Below are 24,303 nucleotides of genomic sequence, written 5' to 3'. Positions count from 1 at the left end.
TCAGATGACACCTGAGGATTTTGTATGTAAAGCGGTTTAAATTGGCAACTTCAAGTTGTGATGAATTTGTCCAAATTGACATATTTTTGGTCTTCGGAGAACTGTCTAGAAACATTGAAAATGTCGAAAAGACCGTGAGAGCAACTCCTAGCCTTATTTGCGTTATCTCCCTAGTCCAGCTGTGACTGTCAAACTACGAATCTCGTTCGACAAAGGTGGATGGGGGACTTCGGGGCTGTCATTGCGGCTTTGATTCTAAATGCCGGCGTTTCTACTATTTCCAAGTTTGGATTATACTCTAATAATGTTTCAGGAAATGTCTTCTGCATATGTGAGTTGTGTAGAAGTATGCCCTTTTCAAGAGGTGATCGGTCTAGTTCAAGTAGACAAGGTTGTCCGAAAAAACCCCTCTAGATCTTCCCAATCACCGAGGCACAAGACCGTCGCTCTCGTATAGACTAGAACCTTGGAAGAAAAGATTGCTTAGATAACAGGAATGTTAGATGCCAACGGCTTGATTTAGGTCCATCGATCGATCTACATCGATAAACATGATGAGCCTGTCATGGTAAGGGTGGTGCTAGCCGTAAAGCCCAGGAATGGATGCCATCCAATCAAGTTCCTGACTGCTCTCATTTCCGTAGAAAATTGATTAGAGATCTGGTTTCATGGTCTCGTGCCCGGTTTCCAAAGTGGCGAACACGAGCATTCCTCCCGATCGTGCAATTGGCTCTGACGTCAACCATACTATGCTGCATCAATTGCATGACAACTTTATTCCGACGGATCTGTACAAAATAGAAGTCGCTGGCAGGTAGCTTGCTAAGTTTCCACAATTCAATTAACACATATTCTTCGCTTGTTACTACTACAGCATCAAAGTCTACAACATCAAAAATGGCTACAACAATCACCAACGGTCGCGCAAATGCGCTGCGGTACGTCACCCAGAAATACAGAATATGATTACGGACCATCTCCTAACGAGTTGTTCCTCTTATAGGTCTCGAAACATAGCACTCGTCAGCATGGTCGCTGTCGTCACATCAGGCTGGCTACTTTTCCGCGCCCAGTCCCCGAATGGCAAAGATGTTTTATATAGTGAGAAAGAGAAGCAGATGATGCAGGGCAGGTCAGGGTCAGGGGCTATTGCCCGGGCGCCATCGCGAGAGAGGGTAGAGAAGTCTTGAGGATGGATTGAAAGCTGTATGTATGGATTGAAACGGCGGCGCCACCAAAAACAAGTTACGTTGCACGTACTGGAGTTATCGAATTGAATCACTTATATATGGGTTACGATGGGTTTGAGAAAGGCCCTGAAGCGTTCTCGATAGACTACTCCCGCAAGTAATGCCCGGGATGAAGCACGGAATCTGAAAACCGTCGCTAAGCAAAGCAATGCAGCTTACAAGCGCCTCCCCGTAGCAGTCTTAATATGTGAGACGGATAGCTCAGCGAATGGCGAATATACGAGTGCCTTCATTAATAGAAAGTGTTAGAAAGTGTTTGAGAATTGTGAGAGTACGAGTTAACATAAAGCTTGAGATTAGTAAGGTCTTGTATAGCGGAAAGCCTATGCAGGACGTCAGCAAATCAAAACAACCTGGTCAAGGCATGAAGATGACCAAATGTATACCCTCGACAGGGGATTCTGAAAGTGGGAGAGTGGGGGCTTTCGACATTCATCAACAGTGTGATTCTGGCGCGAGCCCTCGAGCAGAACTGTGCGGTAGTGTTTTGTCATGGTGGTGGCGATGGTGATGAATAATTTGGTTCGAGTCAGATCACGTCGGTTTAAGAAAAGAGCGATCCTAAGACTGGGGGGTAAGCAACACGTATGTGTCGTTGAGGTGGATATGTAAAATTCTCTGGAGGATGCAGAGGATGTAGGGAGTATTCGCAAAGTTATCAAGAGTCCGGGATGGTATAGAGGAAGGATCAAGTAGCGAAATTGGATATTGACGAGTGATCAGTGTAGAGATGGACGAAAAGTCTACCTTGGGCTGTGAAGACTAGAGAACTGATGAAAAGCTACCGGACGAAGATTCCCGAGGCTGAGAGACCCAACATCAGAACACGAAGTGCTTTTAATTAAGTAGTCTGCTCACGACAAGATAGCATCAACCGGGCTAAACTCACGCCATCGTCAGAAGTGCACAATTGGCCAGACCGGGACTGAAAAGGCATGAACAGGAATTCTACGGTCAAGTGGACATTTAAGCCGATCAACTATGCTTAATGGATACGATCGAACACGAGCCAAGCTAAGCTAAATCAAAAATAACTCAATGTCACTCTAAGCCCCTGATCCAAGACAGGACCCTTGAAATTGCAGCCATAAACGACATCTCCGATTATTATTTTTTGGCCCTTGTGGATCTTGGCCGAAGCCAAACCAAAATGGGAAAACTGACCCAATAGCGCCGTAAATGCACCCAATCACCGGTCCTGATTACCAGGTCGTGCTTTCTGGGCAGAATCATATCATAGGCACCAGTTCCGCGCTAAGAGTTGAGGCTTAGGTCCCGTTGAACAGGTAACGGCGTTTCGCCTGGAGACACGGCGATTGGCCGAACCCACGAGCACGCCTCAACCACGCGGGCACTCAATTCAGTCTTAGTCTCGACTTCAAGAGCCTCGCTGCCTTGACATAGCCCCGCTTGCCAATTACAAAACTCTGGTGCTGGACCCTGAGTTGCATGTTCTTACCTTTCACTTCTAACCGCCGGCGCCATGGGTCGGTCGCCCATACACTGGGCTGTCCCGGCTGCATTATGGTTTATGGTACTGTCGCTCGCAGTAGCCATCTCACTCCCCACTGAACGGCTTTCGCGGCGCGAATTGCCGTTCGAAAAGGCGGTATCCACAATCCAGACCCGAGACACCGAAAAGTTCCTTCTGAGGATCATGCCTCTTGGCGCGTCGATCACATTGGGATACAAATCCACGGATGGCAATGGTTATCGAGAACACATCCGCCAGCAGCTCCGCTATGAAGGCTGGGAAGTTGACATGGTCGGAAGCAAAGAGAATGGCACAATGTACAACAATGTGTGTTACCCCTCTACCGAAAAGAGTCGAACAAGATCTAATCTATTCCAGCATCACGAGGGTCACATCGGCTTTAGAATCGACCAGATCGCAGAGGTCGTTGATAAGACCATCCCCAAGCAACCAAACCTAATCCTCATCAAGTACTTAACCCATCCACCCCCTCAAAAGCAAAAGAGATACTAACCCCGCTAGCGCGGGCACAAACGACGCTATTCAAAAATATAACGTCTACTCCGCTGGCACACGCATGAATAGCCTAATGACCAAGCTGTTCAACGAAATCGATGGTACAACAATTATTCTCTCAACACTGCTCCCAAACAAAAAGGAGCCCAAGCTAGTAAAAGCAATCAACGAACAATACCGCACTCTCGCCGCATTCTGGCGCGCCAAGAACGGTCGTGTCGTTCTCGCCGATATGGACTCCTTCATCAAGGAAGATCAGCTGGTTGATGGAATCCATCCTGATGATTATGGATACAAGGAGATGGCGTCTGTATGGTGGGCGGCTATCCAAGTCGCGATTGCTGAGAATCTGCTTCAGGAGGCGAGTGACACGGCTGTTAATGGGACTATCAGTAAGGCTTTCGAGAAGAGCCTTGATGGGAATAATAGCTTAGCCGATCCGGATTTACCTGCCTATTCGGCGAAGGCGCAACCAGTGTTGAATGGCGGTGTTTCTGATCGAGGCTTGGGCCTGGTCTGGATGGTCTGTTTGCAGGTTGGGGTCGGGCTGGTCGTGATGACATTATGATGAAACGGTGTGGGGTTTGTATAGGATATAGCTTACTCTTGTATTTTGTACAAAGAATATTCGAATAGACGCATGGTGCACTACTTGTTACAGCTGAGCTAGAGGGCGGTAAACTGCGGGCCTGTTTGACTGGTGCATGTGCATAGTGTCCACTACCCTAAATACACTCTTGTGTGCATACAAATCACTGCACCTACACTCACTGACCTGCACCCTCCACTCTTGTCCCCTGCCAAGATTCTTTCTTCTCCACATACGTATTATCCTCTCCATCGCTCATGTTTTCCTTCGTATTACTTCACTGCGTACTTCCTATCACCAAGTGCTTCCCGAATAGGAATGTTTCCATTCACTTCTAGCACTATTCGCAGCCCTATTTGGCTATAAGTGGGAACTCAGTAGAGCACCTTCTGTTTTCAGAGCGAAATGAATCGAATTGAATTGGTGGAACCAGTCCACGCCTCTATTATCTATAGAACTAAGTGAAACTCCAGCCAAAGACCATCTGTTCTTCAGAACATCAGAGCCACATGTAAAAGTGACTGCACGCTCAAAGATACGATCAGATATCACGGACTTGAATAAGCGCTGCAAGCAAAAAAACCACCTAACATAAAAACGCATGACACTTCATGACACTTCATGAGTCATTGTCTCTCTTGAGACTACACCAATCATCATCAGACAAGGAAACTCATTTTTACCACGATGCCCACGCAACAGGTCCCTTGGGGAATAACCGGACCAGCGCCTTACGAAGCTCGTCCATTGCGAGCACACCAAGGGCAAGGCCAAGCGGGATGAACCAGAACTCGATTGGGACCGAAGCCGTTCCGAAGATGGACTGGATGCCCGGGACCTCGGTGACGAAGATGGCGATGACGAGGGAGATGAGCATTGCGAGAGGAAGCCATGGGTTGCGACGCGCAGGACGGATAGGATCAGCTTGGAGGATGGACATGCGCTTGCTCCGGACAGAGAGGATATTTCCCCACTGCATGATGACCAGAGTGACAAAGTACACGCATTGACCGACGTTGTTGAAGTGCGTGAGCTGGTCTTCTGTGTATCCGTGGAAGCCGGCGGTGTAGCCCTCAAAAGCGAACACGAGGTCTGAGAAGGGGATGCCAGCGGCTTTCCACATGTAGAGGAAAAACATGGCATGGGCGCTGAAGGCTTCTATGACACCGACGAAGAGGTAGGATTGGCCGTAGATGCGGAGGTTGATGAGGTGGTCTTCTTTCGGGCGTCGAGGAGGGAGGCTCATGAGATCGAATTCTTCTTTTTCCATAATGAGAGAGAGGGAGAGGAAGAGATCGGTGAAGACACAGATAATGATCATGAGGAAGGAACTCAGGGGGGATGGAACGCCGAAGAAGACGTTCATCAATACGGGCCAGATCTCGGACCAGGAACCGGCCGGCAGGAGATAGGCGATGACCTTTTGCAGGTTCTGGAAGACCAGACGACCGAGGCGGATAGCTTCAATGATGGAATCGAACCGGTCGAGGAGGACCAGGTCGGCTGCTTCGATTGCGACGTCACTGCCGGAGCCGATGGCAACACCGACATTTGCTGCACGCAAAGCCGGGGCATCGTTGACGCCGTCACCTGTCACTGCAACGATATTGCCCTTTGCTTGGAGTTCGGTGACGATACGCAGCTTCTGTTCGGGACTGGTACGAGCAAAGACGACCTCTTCATATCCGCAGACAGTGGTCCACTCATCCTGAGTCAAGGAAGAGAGACTTGTTCCCTCAAGAAGCAAGCTATGACTTGAGCGGAGCGCCTTAGCTTCGTTGTCGTAATCACGTAAAGTATCAATGGTATCCGGCTCCATTGCGCCATCGTAGATACCAATATCCTTAGCAATTGCAGCGGCTGTAAGTCCAAAGTCACCAGTGACCATGAAGAACCGAATACCAGCACGACGGCACTGAGCGACAGTTTGGGCAGTCTCCGGCCTCGGTGGATCGATGATACCGAAAATACCAAGAACAGTCAGTTCCTGAACGCCCGAGGCCACGATCTCGTCACTGAAGCCGTTGGAGCCCGGTTCGCTGGTTGGTACATAGTGACGTTGACAAAGTACAATCACACGCTCGGCACGACGAGAAAGCTTCGCTTGGAAAGAAGAGAACTTTTGACGGGCTGCCTGGTCTAGCGGGCGCTCTGCATTGTGGACTGCAGACCAATAGGAGGAACAACGGTCCAAGAGAACATCGGGTGCACCCTTGACGTAGACGAGGTATCCTTTGTCGGCGGCAGGATCGCGATGCATGGTAAGCATCCACTTGTTCTTGGAGTTGAACGGGATTTGGTGAATGCGCTCATAGGACTCGAGGTTGTTCTGCGCAGTCGCACCGACACTGGCGGCGAGTCGTAGGACTGCAGCATCCGTAGCATTGCCGTTGACAGTGCGATCGTGTGCGGGCAGGTACATGGTATCAGCATCAAATGTAGCATCGTTGCAGAGGACTGATGCACGCATCAGGTTAGTTAGACTCTCGGGTGCTTCAGCACCGGCATGTAGGTCCTCAATTTGGAACTCCCAGTCAACCATGCCGACCGACTTGACAAACATGCGGTTTTGAGTCAAAGTTCCTGTCTTGTCGGAACAAATAACGTTCACACAACCAAGAGTCTCGACGGTTGCCAGGCCCTTGGGAAGAACATTGTTCTTCTTCATGCGCCGGGCAATCATCATGAGCGTCAAGGCAACACCGACTGGAACACCTTCGGGGATGAAGGCGACGACACAGCCCATGACATTGTTAAGCATAGCGACAACGCTCATGTAGGTAGGGTGATCCTTGCGGAGCCATCCAATCCAGGTGAACAGAATTAACAGTGCCAATGTGATAGTCATAGCGACAATGATAGTGACGAAGCGGTTGATCTCCTTCTGGATGAGAGTCGGTTTCTGTTTGACACCCGCCGTCATCTTGGCAATGCGGCCCATGACAGACCGAGTACCAGTGAGTACAACAACACCGGTGGCATTTCCATTGGTGACCAAAGTTCCCATCATGGCGATATTACGAGTCTCGAGAAAGTTTGCATCCGTCGCGTCGGTAGCACCGTCAACCTCGTCAGATTCTCCGGTCAGAATAGCACGATCAAAGCGAACGTCACCCGAGGTTGAGAGCAGACGCATATCAGCAGGGACTTTGTTCCCGACCATGATCTGAACAATATCACCAGTGACCAGCTCCGTTGCAGGGAGACGGGTCAGCTTCTCGTCACGCATCACCAAGGCCTCGGATGGTAGCAGACCCAAGATCGAATTCATCACCCTCTTTGTCGACCAATCTTGGAAAGCCGAGAAACTTGCTTGTAAAACGATGACAATGATGACCAAGACAGCCATGGCGAGGTTTGTAGCCGAGGGTGGGTTGCTGAGAGGTTTCCAACAGATGAAGAAAATGATCACACCAACCCACAAGATCGAACAGAATCCACCAAAGACGTAGAAGAAGATTTTCTTCCAATAGTTCTCGCTGTGACGCGCAATGACGTTCTTTCCATCCCGGGCGAGACGGTTGGCAGCTGACTCACTGCTCAGCCCAGTGCGCTGGTCGACATTGAACTCTTGTAACAGTTTCTCTTGAGTGATGGTATGGAAGTCGAGGCTCTCGAAGTAGTCTTGATCGGGTAGCTTCTCCCTGGGAGGCTCGACGATGACCTCTTTCGGGGCATTCTGAGACTCTGAGATCTGGATTGACAGGGTTCGGAACTCGATGGGGAAACCAGAATTTGCTGCCGTGGCAGTCTGGCTGCTGCTGCGGGTGCTTTGAATCGTATCCCGGCCGACAGAATGAGTGCGGGTGAACTGTGCCGGCTGGTAGATAGACCGCATCCCCTCTATATCAGTAGGGGCTGAGGAGTCCTTGAATGTGACGCGGGCGGCACGACCGATCTGATCATCATCATCTTCCGCCTCGACTTCGAGGTCGGGCGTGCCGTGAGGGATCTTGGAGTCCATTGTGTAGATAGCTGTGATAGATGCTCGAGAAATAGAGAAAGGAAGCCGGACAGCTAAACACCCAGGACGGACACGGCAGGAAGGAACAAGGACAGAAGAGTGAAGTGGACAGAAGAGATGTGTGCGACACCGGGCCTTATGTAGGTAGATCGGGGCCAGCTAGCTCGATCGAGTTGCTCAAACGAGTATCGCATTGGGAAGGTAAACGCCAAAGGCAAAAAGGCAATCTTCTTAGTCAAAAGAAACAATTGTTAGGGTTCGATGTCACATCGGAGCCACGCGATCCCCACGAGAAAAGCACATTTCTGGCAGGTACACGAGAAGTATACGAGCCGCTCATAGTTGGATCAGGTACCATCATTTGCCTAGGGAGATGAAAGCAGGTACCCACAGCTTCTACTAGGGAAATCGCGCATGACCGTTGATAATTGATATACAACGGTGACCGTTTTATTACGCCTAATACTTTCCCAGACCCAGTTACAACGCACGGATTGAAAACTATGACAATACATGACGCAGACGCTTTCGATCTAGCCCTAAATGCAGGCTATGGTTATTCGGACATTTCCTTAGAATCACCAGAGGCGCAGGCGAAGGAAAAATTCTATTACTATGGGCATCATGGCCAGAAAGAAATGGCGCATGCAATTTCAGCCATAGCCCACACCGAAAGCGTGGGCGGGACGCAGAGAAAATCGCCGGGTCATCATGCGCGATTTTTCCTCGCCACAGACTCTGCCGAACTACTCAATTCAGACGTGCGACTCTGCCATCCCACAGGCTCCCGCATTTCAATGAGAAAATTTTGTTTTTCTTTCCAAGCTCGCTAATAGCGGCCGACGATTTCATTCATCGTGAAAAATCGCTCGGCCGTGCGGTCATAGAGGAGATGCGACCATCGTGAGCGGTTTGCCGTGTCCAATCGCGGCATCTCCCACCATTACAGGTGCCGTATCCGATTCGATTCATTTTAGTAACTATTTCCTATGGCTTGAGGGTACCGGTGGTGCAGGGTCTCTCTTTCTCTTTGTCCTTTGTGTCTTCCATGGGGGAATTGTGTTACGAGGGATATACTTGTAGCCTGTACACCGCTAGAGAACTATGTCTATAAGAAACCTCCCCTTTCAATTGACATTATTTTGACTTTGCTTTTGCTTTTTCCTTAACTTCTCCTCCCGCTGCTATTTACCTGGGCATGAAGGACGGAAGTCACCACCAGGACACCTGGACAGCTTTCGCAGTGCATAGATCTGATCCCACTGCGGCCCATCACCACTACTTGACGCGTCGAAAGGGGTCTTTAGCAACACAAGATTTGAATGACACTTTTCCTAATGCAAAGCGCGGATGGCCTATCTTTGGCAATGAGCATCGTCCCAGCCTGACATCCGTCTCAACAGACCGTCAACCCTTAATGCGAGCGGAGACCTCATCATCTATGGAATCTCGACAGATCACCTCATCTCGCCCGCAACGCTCTTTCAATGACAAATATGGTCGGTGCCTTGAGATCTTACACTACGGCACCAAGACTACTGTCCGTCTTCACCAATACACGACCGAAGGGGGCCAACCACAGCGTCTCGTCGCTGTCAAAGTTTACCGACACAACATTATAGACTCTTCAAGCCCCCTGCCTTCTTCGTCCTGTGACCCTTCAACCATCGCCAACCTGCACCCTCATCACCCCAACATCCTCACGATAACCGACCTGCTCTACAATGAACGCTCCGAGCTCTGTCTTGTTATGCCTTACTGTGCAGGAGGCGATCTTCACGAACTCCTCGCCCGCACCGGTCCCCTACCAACACCCGAAGCCGACTGCATTGCCGCCCAGATTCTCCGTGCCCTAGACTTTCTCCACCAACAAGACATAGCACATCGTGATATCCGACTCGAAACAGTCCTATTGACCAAACATGGAGCTGTCAAATTAGCCGGCTTCGGAGATACCCATATTCAGCGCCTTTGGTCAGAATGCGCTACACCACCGGAGCCAGACGATGACCTGCCCGAACGCCCACATCCACATTCCTCGGCGTCTTGGTCCTTTTCCTGGATGCTCTCGTCTTTCTCTCGCTCCAGTCCACATTCACCACGACGTGCCTCTGCAGACTCAGTAAGCTCGTCGGCCTCGTTTCCCGGGATAAGTCTACCTTATATGCCCCCTGAAGGATTCCGTGTTCGATCACACCGCGCACATCGGCAAGATAGCGACGACGAAGGAGAATACCACGACCCCCGCCCAGCGGATATATGGGCTACCGCAATCATCTACCTGGCTTTAGTCACAGGTCGACTCTTGTGGCGCAGTGCGCGTCCGGACCGTGAAGATAATAGGTACACGGAGTACTTGCAGGGTCGCCATGCAGATGATGGATATCCGCCGATTGAGGCTCTGGGAAATGTAATGACCGACTCCATTCGTCCTGTGGGAAGAACGTCCGCTAACCAATGTGACAGAGACGACGAAATGCCATTTACGCAATGCTACACCCTAATCCACGGAAACGTATAACGACGAAGGATATGCTGCGGTCAGAATGGATGAGTGGCGTATCAGTATGCGAGGCTGGAGACAAGGGGTATTGACATATAATTGTTCGTATGTACTACTCTAATCCAAACAATTACAAGATTTGTCTATTCCTCCCGTAGACTAGATTACCCTCCGAGATAAGGATGTCGGCAACCAACTCCGACCGAACGAATAGTCTCTTGAAAAATCAGGTATATCTAGGCTCAATGTTCTTCCACGACATGCTTTAATTAGCCATTTCAGTAATACGACGAGTCCCGAGACGGGTAATCAAATTTCTCAAAACAACCGTATGTCCCAAGGAAGCAGGCCCTCTGAGCTCTTTAGCGACATTGCCCATGGTTTGCCCTGGAATACCAAAAAAATGCGTCGAATATGAGAGTCTAGACGACTGTGTATGCTCTAGTCTCTTTGGACGCGTTCTCTTCAGCTTTATAGGTCAGAGCGACTTGCATCGACTTGACTACTCAAAAGAACAGTGATGACCTATTTCTTATTTGTGGTTGGGAGATTCCATGCTCTCAGTAAATCGGTGGGGTCTTGGAAAGAGCGATGGCGATGGACTAATGAGCTGAATGATCTGAATGAAAGGACGTGGAATAATGTCCAGATACTTGTACAACTTGTACTGCATATTTAGCAACAGAAGCGGAAGAAGATATTCGCTATTATATGTCTTGCCTAGGTACCTGGAAGGACTAGATCAGTTATCCATTACATGCAGTTCCACTACGCACGGGCGTACATACATGTTCGAATTTAAGGGTCTTAAGCAAAAGGGTTACTAATGATAAATCCATGTAGATCAACATAAAGTATATTGCATCAATTACCATTTGATGCTGGATCCCGATCATTAGGAACAAGCGGTTCAAGCTTCGATCATGGATTAGATCCTCGACACTTCCTTATATTCAACCCATCGAAACAATGAATCTTTCCTCACCAACTCCATTACCTCCGGCTCTAATACCATCCGAACTTCCCACGGTGCACCCTCAAATCTGGCTGGCAAAATCCATGCCAGGCCGTTAATTCTCGGATCAGGATTGTCAAGGTCGCAAATTTTCCCAAGAACTGCTCCAAAATCTAACTTGTAGAACTTCATTCTCCGTAGGCTGCTCTGCATAAGGTGCCCCATGATTATATCGGGTGATCGCCAGTCAGGCTTTTCCACGATTCGAGAGATATTCTCCCGAGCGCATTTTTCGTCGACTAAAATAAGGCCACGTCGGATCGCCAAAGCTAACTGAGTAAGGAAGGGTATATCGGTCTCATCAAGAGGAGTGCGCATTCCCCTATTAGGACTGGGATTTTCTAACAACCCGGGCGAAGCCTTTAAAGCTGCATCTGTAGGGAAGGGGCTCTCGATTGAGACGACCTGCATAGAGTTGCCTATATAAGTTTGCGGAATAATTGGGCGAAGAATTGTGCGAACATCGATTCCGGTGACCAAATGGGACATTTCCTGGGCTGTATCAGGTGATATCAACGCGCGTGCTCGCATAACACAGAGCCATAGAATAGCCGAGATGATATCGTTTCTTGATAACATGGTAGGTGCCTTTTCTAGTGTAATGCATCTTTCTTGGAGCTGTGTAATCTTGCTATCACACAACACAAGCTTGCGAGTGATCTGTTCTTGGATGCTATGCCCGACTGGCACTTCCAAATTTCTTGGCTCTTCGTTGATAGAACTCAACGCAATATTAACGGCCGATGCAGTGCCGAGAATCCGCTTTCGAGTCAACCCTTCCTTGGTCGCACTTGTGGGGATCATCTCAGGCAGAACATTCTTATCCGGGTCCTGACAGCACATAGATAGTACTTCTATCACATTTTCGAGCCCCTTGCCATCCATGGCCATATGGTGAAACGAAACACAGAGAATGACTCCATCCTCCAAAATGTTGGCTTGTAAACGGAATATGGGGCTTTTTTCAGCTATGGCGTTATCAAACGGTAGAGGCAAGTAGTCTTCGTTGAACATGACATCGTAGGAGACCGTGTGTTCTTGGACCGCTGAGCTAGGAACTTGGTTCGGCGGTGAAGAGATGTATCGTCGGGGATGATATTTGACTTTCAGCATGGGATACTGCTCTAAGAGAGCTGGAGTTGTTGGATGGACCTGCACTGCTTTTTTTTTGCACCGCAATGGAGAAGTAGTGGTCACATTCCCCGTCAGGAATGGAAGATTGGAGATTAAGTGCCCGACGCCTGCTTCAAGAACTGATGTCGCCCGGGCTGGGTGCTCTAGTTTGAAAGTCAAGAACGCAGTCATATGCATAGGTGGCGGGGTGTGATCTAACGGTGAGAGTGTGTAGGGCTCAAAAGAAGGGGCCGGAAACACCATTTTTGGTTTTCTTTTCGATTGTTCTGCTTGGGAAAGCCTGGAACTTGAGTTTCGAGTTGGGAGTCACACATAGAAAATTGACACAATTCGCTTTAGTTTTGATTGATACGAATGTACTTAAGTATATAATTGTTTGACTAGCCCGCCGGTAAATATGGGAATGATGTCCAGGTGAACACGCAAGGAGGCAGACAATGGGGGCTTGGGGGTGCAGATACGAAGCGGTGAAAAGAAACAAAGTTTGAGTGTCTGGGGAGTAGTGTTTTCGAAATCTACTGTACAGTTGAAGCACAGCTGCAGTGGATGTGTCCTACTTTCTCAGCAACTGCCTTCTATTTTGTTTCCCATCCTGAAGGCCACCAGGACACTTCACCCCCCTTTCTTTGTCTGTGGGGCATATATCTACGTACCAATCGGACTACAATTCTGATTGTATAGTGGCGCTCAATATTCATAGAAATTACGAAAATCTTAGCCTACATCGGAGCGGTGAAAGTAGAAGTGATCGTCAAAATGATCTAGCCCATCAAATGATGATATCACTCTGCTTTAAGTCCGATTACCGATACTCAAAAACCAGGTTATCGATTCTAAAGCATTAAGAGCTGACTTTATCCGCTACTGCGAGAGAGAGCCTTCAAGAGATGGAGCTGCATGTTTGTTAAACTATTGGCATTTCTAATGACCTTGGAAGCTGGATCAAAGAGTATCGGGCATACAAGGACGTGCACCGAGTTGCAAATGCTATAATACTTGTAATGAAAACGGGCCTATCTACCCATGAGGCAATCAGCTTCTTGAAGAGGAGAATTCTCCAGTACCAAGGGGAACTTTTGCAAATGCGGGCAGAGGTTTTCTCAGCCCCAGCTGTTTCCGAAGAAAACATGAAAAGGTGTGTCGATGCTTACATGTGGATGGTATCTAGCAGCGAGCTTTGGCAATGGACTTGTCGAAGGTACCACTCATACCTTTACTTCGAAGCGTTTTAAGCGACCGAAAGATTATTCGCAGTATGTCGTTGTTTTGTTGTTCTGCTTTTTCCGATGTGGTAATTTCGCTTTGATCTCTCTTGGCAACACGCCCGCATTGGTTTAAGGTACTACAGATGCACACCATGATATGCTAATGCCGCATTGACGATCCAGCAGTTGAGTAGTCAATGTGCTACTAATGGAGAATTGAAATTGTATACTAGGTACCGATGATCATAAAATAACTATACACTACATATAATCACATCCTAGACAGTCCCCGCAGCCAACACATACCCTCCATCGACAACAACAGTCTGCCCATTCAAATACTGATTCGTCGCGGCAAAGAGCACCGCACTTCCCATATCTTCCTCTTTTCCGGCCCTTGCCGCCGGCACCTTCTCTTCATACTTTTCTTTCGGAATAGCACTCTTCTGCTTCTCATCACTTTCACTAGTAGTCATCTCACTAGGGAAAACTCCCGGCGCAATGTTATTAACCCGAATCTTCAGGTTAGAAGTCATAGTCTCGTGCGCCAGCATCTTGGTCAAATGAATAGCCGCTGCCTTAGAGGCATTGTACGCGAAATGGTGTTGCGAAACTTTGACGATGCCCGATATGGACGTAATATTGATCACAGTGCTCGACCAACCATGTTCAACCTCCGAGCCCCGCGAAAGCAGGGGCAGGAAAGCGGTTGTCATGAAAAAGAGCTGAGATGTGTTTGTTCGGAAGACAGAGTCCCATTCTTCGACATTAGCGGCTGCTTCTTCGAAAAGGGACTTGCGAAGTTCCTGTGGATCTTCATGTTCGGTGTTTTGGGGGTGGCTGGAGATTCCGGCGTTGTTGATTAGGATTGAGAGGTATTTTTCGCGCTCGGAAATTGTTTGGACTAGCTTGTCGATTGAATCCTTGTCTGTAATGTCGGCTGTGATGGGGATGATTTCGCCGGGGATGCCTTTATTGTAGAGGTCTGTTACTGTGGAGAGCTTTTCGGAAGTGCGGCCAGTTATGTAGACTTTTGCGCCATTTACTGCGAGGGCTTGGGCGGCCATGAGGCCGATTCCGGAGCCGCCGCCGGTGATGAGGGCCACTGAGTATTTTTTAGTTTAGTTTGGGCTAAAGGGGTTGAGAAGTGATTTACCTTTGCCCTTCACATTGAACAGGTTCTCCAATTTGAAGTTCTGGTTGCTCTGCTTTGCCTCCATCGTGATTTTACTGGATTGAGGAATTCTTCTGATCGAAGTAGTTGTGAACTTTTTAGCTGAAGAGGGTATTTCAAAAGGTTTCCTAAGTAAAAGTGGGGAAGGTAGTCTAGAAAGATGGGAAAAGCGAGGTGGGAGGCCAGCTTGCTTTATAACAGAACACGACCGAAGAAACATGGCTGTCTCAAAAGATTGAGGTAATAGCCAGAATTGAAATAATGCCAGCCATTTATTCAAGTAATAAGGTTACAAAATCCGGTTGTAATGCAGTTGAAACAGGGGGAACCTGTTTCTGAGATCTCTTGCCTGTTACAGAGGGCCCCGGGTTGATACGTTCATTCTTAAGTCATGCTGTTTGACCAATTGGCTACACTGATGGAAAAGGACCTTTCAGTATTCCAAGTTTCTTGTACGTAGAACGGAAATACGGTCTGGATATAGTCGAAGTGTAGCCCGGCTATGGACTATATCAGAATGACGTCAAACTCTACTTGAAACAGGATCCATCAACGTTGATGTGCAAACCCAGCCGGAAATGGATCTTTAAATGCCTTTATGTATGCTTATTCTAATTGTGTTCTGGAAGTCTGGAAGTCTGGAAGTGGCTTTAGTTTTGGATTGAAGTACTGGTGCCGGAAAATGTCATAATGGCTCGCAAATGACCTGACAGACAACTCAGTACATAAAGATGCCCCGCATCTTTTTGCATCACGAATATGACCCACAGAAATGACCAGAAATGATGAACATGCTATTTCTTCTTTACAGCTTTGCCTTGCCTCCCAGAGCCTCGCTGACGGGCGCAACCTCGACCATCATCTTACCAGTGTTCACACCTGCGTACAGATCCACAAGAGCCTTGGGAGCACCCTCCAGTCCACCGGGAACGATGTGCTCTTTGCGCTTGAGTTTACCCTGCGACAGCCAGGAGCCCAGCTCCTGCAACGCAGCCGGGTACTTCTTAGCAAAATCGAAAACAATGAAGCCCTTCATGGTGATTCGTTGCGACTTCACATATCATTAGCAATTGCCCATCCACAAGTTTCCAAAAGAACTCACAATAACATTCATGAAGCTAGTAGGGCCCTGCGGCTTGGCAGAGTTATACTGACTGATAGCACCACAGATAGCGAAGCGCGCATCACGCGCAGCACGAGCCAAACACGCATCCAGGATTTCACCACCAGTATTGTCAAAGAATACATCAATATACTCAGGTGTAGCCTCCTTAAGCTGCTTACGCCAGTTAGGATCCTTGTAGTTGATCGCAGCATCAAATCCAAGCTCCTTGACCAGGAAATCGCACTTATCAGGACTCCCAGCCAGGCCCACGACTCGCTTAGCACCCTTGATCTTAGCAATCTGACCGGCAACCATACCCGTCGCACCGGCAGCACCGGAAACAACGACGGTATCGCCAGGACGAGGCTGTCCAATTTCTGTCATTCCAAAGTATGCTGTCAAGCCAGTCATGCCGAGCACAGACATGGCATCTGTCGGGCGGCCACCAGAGGGAATGACCACCTTTTCAACCTCGTTCGCTCCCATCACTGCATACTCCTGCCAGCCAGAGTACGCGACGACCCAATCACCGGTCTTGAACTTCGAGCCGAGCTCACTGCCTACGGCGACGACTTGGGCAATGCTCTGTCCGCGCATGACGGCGCCAAGCTCAACGGGGGCAATGTACGAGCGCTTGGCTGTTAGCCATTGGCGCATGGCCGGGTCGAGAGAGAGGTAGTGCACGCGCACAAGGAGCTTGTCAGCAGGGACATTGCTAGGCTTGGGGACGGTGTTGATGCGAAAGGTGCCATTGCCGGACAGTGAGGGGTCGATGGCCGGGTCCGGCGCAGTGTTGTAGAGGATCTGCTTGTAGGACATCGTGACTGTATCCAGGGTGTGTAGAAACAGAGAAAGTATGGGGTAGAGAAGGATAAAAGAACGGGGAAAGTCAGTCGACTTTGGAGATCGTGAGATCGGAGCAACCCCAGATTAGGAAAATTGCTCCACTGGAGATGAGGAGTGTGCCTCGGCTCGGGTCAAGAGAGGTAGTGTTAGTAAAATCGGATTATTCAACATAAATTTGTGCTTTGAATCCGTTTTATGGTCTATTCATAAGAGTAAGGGTATAATTAACGCGCTACCCCAGGTTATCGAATGCGCTAGTTAACTGCCAGCTAAATTCAAAATGACGTCATCGCAGCATCAAACTGTCCAAATCGCTTCGACATGGCATTTCTCGTAGCTTGTCGCATATCACGGTGATTAGCGCCATAGTACCATAGGAAGAAAGAATTTCGAACAATCTTATAGCTGAGACTAGAAGGCAATAACAAAATACTTATGCTTAGCCATTGGCCTGAATCCTTAGATTAAGTAGGAAGTGGTGGTCAGAAACCGCTTATATCAGCATCGGCACACCATGGCGCTAATCAGCACGGTAGTCGCAAAGCATGGTAAAGAACTATTGGGACCCAGAATTATCATTTGGAGGATTCTTGTGTCAGTTCTTCCTTCGCGGGCTCCTCGTCTGAATGGTCGGGTTGGCCATCCAGCTGCTCCAACGCAGGGCCAATATAGTTCTTCCGGCCCCATACCAAATACCAGACGCCCGAGATGGACACAAATCCGACGAATACAGCAGATGCATAGTTCATCGAGTTCTTTGTGACGGGGATGGAAGTTGGCATGGAGAATAATGGAATGGCGAGAAGACACCAGCCTAAGAAATAGTATGGAGATTAGCATGTAAAGGTGAAGTTGATGCGGCGAGTCTGACAATAGCCAGAATAAAGGGCCACTCACAAATGCAAATGATGTTACAGAAGCAACCGAATGACCCGAGATTGAAAGAGCCACGCTGGATATCCCGACGGCCGCGAAGAATTAGCGACACGGCAACGGGAGAGGCATAGCTCAGTGTTAGAAATATCACACCGACGCCCGAAAAGGCATTGAACGCAGCGCTTGAACCAAAGTAAATTAGCCCAAGAAGCAACTCAACTACCATCCCTAGAAGTAACGAGTTCATAGGGATCTGAAATCGCTCATTGACTGTTTTCCACCATCTCGATCCAGGAATGGCCCCGTCGCGTGCAAAAGCCCAAGTAGCTCGAGATGTAGCAGTAACACATCCCAGTCCACAAATTATTCCAAGCACGATCAATGGAATGAGAAGGCAAAAAGCACCAGCGGAATTTCCGACCGCAGACTTAACGATAGTTGGTACCGGTTGTGCAGAGGCAATATTCGCCAGCATTGCAATATCGGGAAGCACGAATGCGACCGGGATAAGGTACGCCAGGCCGGCTAAGGCATTTAACGTGATACCGCCGACAATTGCTCGGGGAACTTGGATTGCGGGTTTGCGGACCTCTTCGCACATCCTATGCAGATCAGTATTGAACACCAGAGTTTCGAATTGAATGCCTACGATGTCACCATTCCAGTGGCTGAAAGACCATATGCTGCTTGCAGTAGACCGATGCAGAAAGACCAACCATCGGGCCAGCCTGATTGAGGTTCGAACGAAGTGAAGACCCATTTCGCTGATCGTCGACCATTGTGTGCAACGACGAGAATTGTGATAATAATGGCTGATACACCGATCAGTGTCCAGAAGATTGCGAAGTACTATATAACAATTGAGGTGATTAGCAAATACAGTGAACCCAGTACGAGGAGGTGTGGCGGAACAAGCAAGAGGTGGCATACCTCGATAAGAGTCAACCACCTGTTCGCAAAGGCGGGTATTGCATGGCAGATGAGGGTGATTAGGACAAAAATAAGATAGGTCTGATAGGTCTGAAAGTTCTCCGCAATACCAACGCCATCCTTGTTTTCAAATACATTGAGACATTCGACGAAGAACAGCGCGGTGGCAAAGTTCACGGCGAGGGTAATTGTAATGTTTCCGGCAACATAGGACCACCCGCAGACCCATGCCGTGGCGCGACGACACCACGTCGGCGAAAGAACAAATGTCTGATAATAGACGCCGCCAGCAGTCGGATATACCGAGGTAATTTCAGCTAGAGAAACAGCTACACAAAACATAATAAGCGAGACCACGATCCAGCCCCAGACCATATTGGCCGAGCCTCCACCTATCAAAGAGTATGACATGGTGGTCGACAAACCGTACGGCACGGACGCAAGAATAAAGCACATGAAAACGACCTGCCAAGTCGATCGGTTTCGTGACAGCTCCGCCGTATACCCTAATGCTTCTAAGCTGGCATCTGCCGTAGGCCTGTCGGATTTAGTCGCATCGGCCATGGTGTGGATGGCCCGGTAAGTGAGAGTCGACGGAATTGGCGGAAGAAAACCACATGGGAAGTTTGAAACGGTGCAATAGATTGCAAAAATTACAGGGTATTAATGCAAGATGGCAGGAGTTGCAAAAGAAGCATATGGGGAGGAGTAAGAGAGTGGCTAAGTTGCGGGTGACGCATTAGACTTCAAAATCGTTCAGGGAACGATGTGGCCCAGGGACCTTCCGGCGAGGCATCCGAATTCATAAAATCACCATTTCTTACGCGAAGGATTTATTAACTAAAAGTGGAATAATAATACAGCAAGTTTGGACAAATCCACCGAATTACATTGACGATCGCGGCTGTAATATTACCGAAATTCTTCAACTGGGCTGCCTTTTCGAGTTTAGTTTCCCGTCTCCAATTCATTATCCACTCTGATATTATGTTCGGATACAACGAATATGGGCTTTGCGGTGAGAATGCAGTAATTTATAATAAAATAAAGCTAAGCGGAATGTCTATATGTGTAATTTCTTTCTAATGATCGTTTTCCGAGGGGATCGGATATCCCTGCTTAGCCCAACCATCTAGCACCTGTTCGCATAGCTCCTTCTGCTGCTCACGAGTAGGTGACGGATCCGGTTTGTCGCGTCGACGGCGTGACTCGACTGTTTCTTTGAGACTAATATCATTGGTTCCTTCATGGCATTTCTGGGCATGGCCATTTGCCATGGATCCGAATTCGTACGTACGGAACTCCGTATTGACCCAGCCCGTCCCTGTCACATATTGGTTAGATTGAAATGATCCTACGAGATCGAGTTTTTGGGCTGAATTCTGGTTCACGGGCTTGTGAATTGTACCTTCGCCTTTGCATCCTTCCTCCCAGTCCTCTGTCAGGAAATGAAGAAATCCGCCATGGGATACCACGACAATCTCTTTCTCTGGTCTGGCCATCAACCACTGCCTGACATATTGAGCTCGTTCGAAAATTCTCTCTATAGTGATTCCGAGTCGTCCAGTCTGGTTTGATACGATAGTTAGTACCGTAGTCGATAGTTTGAGTGTCACTCTTACCTTTTCGGTCCAATTCTCATCAAGACCGCTCAAATCTACAGGAGCACCTTGTGCTTCCATCTCTGCTTTTAGATCTGCCAGGCTGCTACCAACATCACACGGCATGTCACTGAGTTCTTGCAACTCAGGAAGCGCGATTAATTTACGCCCGTCCGGCTTCTCATAGTCCGGCAAGAACGCTTCCAAAGCAGTATAGATTGCGCGGCGCATAGGAGATGCCACTAACAACTCAATGCCAGAGAGATTCGGAAAATTCCGGCGTAGCTCGTGGCATTGCTTCTTTCCATAATCCGTCAAAAGAGGATCATGAATGTTCATGTGTTCGATACCGAGATTATGGTATCCCTAATAGTTGTCAGATTGAGCTATGAATCTTTCCTTCATTGCAGCCATACCTGCGCATGCCTCACTAAATGAATTTTTGGTGGCATATTGTCAACGGCCGGCCCGAGTCCAAATTCCACGCTGGCGGGAGCGCGATTGGAAGTGCCGACGATAAGTTGGTGCAAGTCCTCAAAAAGCTTTGAGGAGGCCCCCACTCTCCATTCTATAAGAATTCGATTGAAGGCATTAAGGCTATTTCTAGGGCATAAAAACCGAGTGTCAACTGGCGTAGGATTCGAAGCTCGATCCACGTAAAACTCTATTTCAGCAGCTGGGCTTCCTCTTTAGGACTAGCGTGGTCGGTAGCTCTTGATCAAGGCGCTGCACATTACACGTGCCATGTATGATATTTCATGAAGTCAGTGGGATTCAAAAAAGGAGCAGCTTGCCCCTCGATCTTATAATCTTTTCATTCCAAAGCTGAGCATCCTTGATAGTCACCAAGTTCAGCCATGGATTCGTCACTGGAGCTGGTCTCTCCCCAAACACACTACATATACTCCGATCTAGATGGAGACAACTATTCACGGCCTCTCTGTGGATCTGTCATTTTCAGACCTTCTTACGACTTTGTGATCACGAATTCTACTCTGCTCCGGACCCAGCTCGTTCGCATTGTGCAGTCGAAGATCTCCCAGTCTTGTTGCCAAGGACAGGGTCTTCTGGGTCGCATGCGCCGTCAGTTTGTCGCGAATGCGAAACAAGCAGGGGCTGGCAGGACATGCTCCGCGATAGAAGAAGTTACATGCCCTCTTTTACCATTTTTCGAAAGCCAAAGGGACGATTCTTCCCGCGAAGGCGCAGTCATCAATGTTCCATTCTCAATCCTCATGCCGGCCAATATGCCTGCCTCTACGACAACTAGTCAAGGGACAGTCTCATACGCCATCCTTGCTTCTGTGATAACTCCAGAATGCACCATATTCAGCACAAGTCAAACTATTCATCTCACCCGCCAATTAATTTCAGACCAGCCAACCGTCCAACACGTGCGGTCATATCCCAATTCAAAAGTGATCGAACAGATTTCTCTCACACAAACCCTTACCACGGACTCGAACCCAAACATTCATTTTTCTATGAACGTCAAGCTCCGAACTTCAGCGGCACCAGAGCGTCATTCGGAGTTCAAATGTGCCGTAATCAGAGGACTTCGATGCCGAGTGGAAGAAGTGACAAAAACCTTCACCAAGCCAACCTTAGGAAGCCAACATATCCAAGCGGATTGCGCAACCCAACGAGAACAAGAACAAGTTTCTGTGCGAGAAATATGCAATGAGAAGCAGAAAGGCCACTGGAGCATCATTGAGAACCATTTCACCGAAATACAAGAAACCGCCCAGAAGCCTTCTACAGTCGACATCAGCTTCGGCTTCACGATCCCGAAAAACTCAAAGCCCGCACAACCCGCCAACCTGTCTTGCTATGCATTTGATCCTGAGCATTTGGATCCGGATTCCTTGTCTCCAGAGCTCCGTTCTCGTTACTCCTCAACTACAAATGAGAGACTGGCAATCATCGTTGAACACCGGCTGAAGCTGGACTTGATTACGGGAGAAGACACGTATAGCCGAACAAGCCAGAGTCTCGTTGATCGGAAAATCTTGGGCGCAGCTGTGAATGCATCATTCCCTCTTACACTTCTCAGGAAGCACGAAGGAGACATTGGAGATTTGGTCTTGGAGAAGACTCCTCCGAGGTATGAGGAGGTTCCGATGGCACCTCCTGACTATGATCACTTTGTTGCATTGCCACTCCCGAGCAGCGTTTATTAACAGAATTTCTTTACATTTAGATTAAAGAACATTTTTATATAATTAATTTCATTTGGAGCGATTTTGTGGATCCTTCTCACCACTGTCTCCACGTTCCAGCAAAGATGCTGATCGGCGTCAGCGCCGTCAGATTCGCGAAAATTATTCCCATTATCTCCGGGAATTGAAATGGTTTCATCCGTATAAGAAGAAGAAATAAATGGATGGGGTATTTTAAGCCGGTACGGCGCACCAAAGTTGTTAAAGGCGGACGGGTCATCTGACCAGATCGGGTTTTCAGGGGAAAGCGCGGAGTCCCCGCAGTGATCCATTCATCAGCCCTTTTTATTTCTTCTTCTAGCATATGCTTGGCTAGCCTAGTGCATCTAGATGCTCCGATGTCCCCCGATCGTCGTAGTACGACTGCAGACAAAGGTACGTCGGCGCCCGTCCAATTTTTACTGCTGAACTGACATGAGACCCAGACTGCCCAAAATGCAAAAGCAGACGCATCAACTGTGATCGGACTGCACCAGAGTGCAAAAAGTGCACTTCTAGGGGCTTTAAGTGTCCTGGCTATGGGCTCATCTTGAAATGGGGTCAAGGAGTCGCCAGCAGAGGCTTGTTGACCGGGAGCGAGCTGCCTGTCAGAGATGCTACCTGCCGCTCTAGCGTCCCGCCAGAACCATCACCGGTGAACGAGTCAAGTCAAACTGCGAAACTTGAGCAGAGTCTCAGTGTAATACCGCACGGGCCGAACCCTAATATCAACCCCATGACGCTGCAATTAATGCACCATTTCCACCACGTCGTCTCCGGTAAATTAGCTTGGGTAGACGGCCCAACGAACCCATGGCGACAGGTGATTATCCCCCTTGCCTGGTCTTCAGCAACAGTACTTAGTGCCGTACTATCCCTATCATCTGAAGACCTCGCAGCGAAATTCTCGCAAGATCATCCTCGCCGCCACCAGTTGCAAAGACTCTCCCTACGTCTTCGGAGCGAAGCCTTAACATCATTAGCAAGTCAAATCTCCCAAATGAGACAAGACGATTCCTTAACGAATCTCAACCCAATCCAAACACAATACGCACTCGCCTCAACCCTCATCCTATATAACGTGGAACTACTCGGCGCTCAATCTGGTCAATGGCGAGTCCATCTCCAAGGCGCAAGAACAATCCTCCAATGGAAAGAACAATCCTTCCCTCGCACGGCTTTATCCGATGAAATCGATTCATTCCTCTTATACGAACAATATTTTGCCAGCGTCTTCGCCGGACTCACCAGTTTCGACACACCGCACGAGACTGAAAAAGATATCCAACTCATCGACGACACGGCTGTTCTCAGCGATTTCATAAATATCATGAACCGACTAACGCGCATCGAAAGACTTCAATACAACCAAAGCTACGACGTCGATCCGGCTCTCCTCGGAACATTAACCCACGAACTGGATGAAGCGAAAAACCGGATGGTCCAATTAAGCGAAATATTCCAATTCCAGACCGAAGACGCAAAACAAAGTTTCCTACATCTTGTCAATATCTTCCATGATGCGAGTTTGATATACATGTATCGTGTATTGACGAATGACCCCGCAGTAGAGGAGAGGCTTCAATTGTTAAGAGATGCAATTCTTGGCCATTCGCATTCCCTTTCTCAGAACGGTTCGTTTGCGAATGATCTTGTATGGCCACTTTTTATTGCGGGGACGGAGTGTCGAGGGGACCAGGAGAAACAGGAGATAGTCGTGAGGGAGCTTGAAGTGGTGATGAGGATTAGTTGGAACTTGGATCGACGGAAGGTTTTATCGTTCTTAAGGGAGTTCTGGGCTTTGGAGAGGGAAGGCCAGGTAACCTGGATACAATATATGAGGGAGAAGGCACCTGGTTCGACGATAATGATTTTGTGAATCAATCTAAGGGGCTGGGTCAGCATATGCATTTTGTATCTATA

General features: G+C 48.5%; 11 protein-coding genes across 11 annotated transcripts; 5 read left to right on the top strand and 6 right to left on the bottom strand.

The window, feature by feature from the left end:
• Positions 1 to 897: 897 nt before the first annotated feature.
• N7443_000902 (uncharacterized protein) lies at positions 898 to 1,190 on the top strand (the record flags this gene model as incomplete). Its single annotated transcript, XM_056880958.1, has 2 exons — positions 898 to 938; positions 1,004 to 1,190. The coding sequence occupies 2 exons, from the start codon at positions 898 to 900 to the stop codon at positions 1,188 to 1,190; spliced, it is 228 nt and encodes a 75-aa protein (XP_056746196.1).
• Positions 1,191 to 2,733: 1,543 nt separating this feature from the next.
• On the top strand, positions 2,734 to 3,808 carry N7443_000901 (putative esterase; the record flags this gene model as incomplete). The annotated part of the gene is made up of 3 exons (XM_056880957.1): positions 2,734 to 3,051; positions 3,103 to 3,194; positions 3,247 to 3,808. The coding sequence occupies 3 exons, from the start codon at positions 2,734 to 2,736 to the stop codon at positions 3,806 to 3,808; spliced, it is 972 nt and encodes a 323-aa protein (XP_056746195.1).
• Positions 3,809 to 4,508: 700 nt separating this feature from the next.
• Positions 4,509 to 7,793, bottom strand: N7443_000900 (cation-translocating P-type ATPase; the record flags this gene model as incomplete). The annotated part of the gene is made up of 1 exon (XM_056880956.1): positions 4,509 to 7,793. The coding sequence occupies one exon, from the start codon at positions 7,791 to 7,793 to the stop codon at positions 4,509 to 4,511; it is 3,285 nt and encodes a 1,094-aa protein (XP_056746194.1).
• A 1,198-nt stretch (positions 7,794 to 8,991) lies between these two features.
• On the top strand, positions 8,992 to 10,314 carry N7443_000899 (uncharacterized protein; the record flags this gene model as incomplete). The annotated part of the gene is made up of 1 exon (XM_056880955.1): positions 8,992 to 10,314. One exon carries the CDS (start codon positions 8,992 to 8,994, stop codon positions 10,312 to 10,314), a length of 1,323 nt encoding a protein of 440 aa, XP_056746193.1.
• Positions 10,315 to 11,224: 910 nt separating this feature from the next.
• N7443_000898 (uncharacterized protein) lies at positions 11,225 to 12,688 on the bottom strand (the record flags this gene model as incomplete). The annotated part of the gene is made up of 1 exon (XM_056880954.1): positions 11,225 to 12,688. One exon carries the CDS (start codon positions 12,686 to 12,688, stop codon positions 11,225 to 11,227), a length of 1,464 nt encoding a protein of 487 aa, XP_056746192.1.
• A 1,240-nt stretch (positions 12,689 to 13,928) lies between these two features.
• On the bottom strand, positions 13,929 to 14,870 carry N7443_000897 (SDR family NAD(P)-dependent oxidoreductase; the record flags this gene model as incomplete). Its single annotated transcript, XM_056880953.1, has 2 exons — positions 13,929 to 14,755; positions 14,807 to 14,870. The coding sequence occupies 2 exons, from the start codon at positions 14,868 to 14,870 to the stop codon at positions 13,929 to 13,931; spliced, it is 891 nt and encodes a 296-aa protein (XP_056746191.1).
• A 759-nt stretch (positions 14,871 to 15,629) lies between these two features.
• On the bottom strand, positions 15,630 to 16,748 carry N7443_000896 (NADP-dependent oxidoreductase; the record flags this gene model as incomplete). The annotated part of the gene is made up of 2 exons (XM_056880952.1): positions 15,630 to 15,875; positions 15,927 to 16,748. 2 exons carry the CDS (start codon positions 16,746 to 16,748, stop codon positions 15,630 to 15,632), a joined length of 1,068 nt encoding a protein of 355 aa, XP_056746190.1.
• Positions 16,749 to 17,350: 602 nt separating this feature from the next.
• N7443_000895 (uncharacterized protein) lies at positions 17,351 to 19,145 on the bottom strand (the record flags this gene model as incomplete). Its single annotated transcript, XM_056880951.1, has 4 exons — positions 17,351 to 17,589; positions 17,673 to 18,253; positions 18,301 to 18,500; positions 18,582 to 19,145. The coding sequence occupies 4 exons, from the start codon at positions 19,143 to 19,145 to the stop codon at positions 17,351 to 17,353; spliced, it is 1,584 nt and encodes a 527-aa protein (XP_056746189.1).
• Positions 19,146 to 19,663: 518 nt separating this feature from the next.
• On the bottom strand, positions 19,664 to 20,634 carry N7443_000894 (phosphoglycerate mutase family protein; the record flags this gene model as incomplete). Its single annotated transcript, XM_056880950.1, has 3 exons — positions 19,664 to 20,149; positions 20,204 to 20,548; positions 20,599 to 20,634. The coding sequence occupies 3 exons, from the start codon at positions 20,632 to 20,634 to the stop codon at positions 19,664 to 19,666; spliced, it is 867 nt and encodes a 288-aa protein (XP_056746188.1).
• Positions 20,635 to 21,039: 405 nt separating this feature from the next.
• Positions 21,040 to 22,362, top strand: N7443_000893 (uncharacterized protein; the record flags this gene model as incomplete). Its single annotated transcript, XM_056880949.1, has 1 exon — positions 21,040 to 22,362. The coding sequence occupies one exon, from the start codon at positions 21,040 to 21,042 to the stop codon at positions 22,360 to 22,362; it is 1,323 nt and encodes a 440-aa protein (XP_056746187.1).
• A 377-nt stretch (positions 22,363 to 22,739) lies between these two features.
• N7443_000892 (Zn(II)2Cys6 transcription factor) lies at positions 22,740 to 24,259 on the top strand (the record flags this gene model as incomplete). Its single annotated transcript, XM_056880948.1, has 2 exons — positions 22,740 to 22,776; positions 22,827 to 24,259. The coding sequence occupies 2 exons, from the start codon at positions 22,740 to 22,742 to the stop codon at positions 24,257 to 24,259; spliced, it is 1,470 nt and encodes a 489-aa protein (XP_056746186.1).
• Positions 24,260 to 24,303: the final 44 nt, after the last annotated feature.

Source organism: Penicillium atrosanguineum (genome assembly GCF_028827265.1).
Source record: "Penicillium atrosanguineum strain IBT 20685 chromosome Unknown utg000001l_segment0_segment0, whole genome shotgun sequence".
NCBI lineage: Eukaryota > Fungi > Ascomycota > Eurotiomycetes > Eurotiales > Aspergillaceae > Penicillium > Penicillium atrosanguineum.
This window is presented reverse-complemented; position numbering and strand designations above follow the sequence as displayed.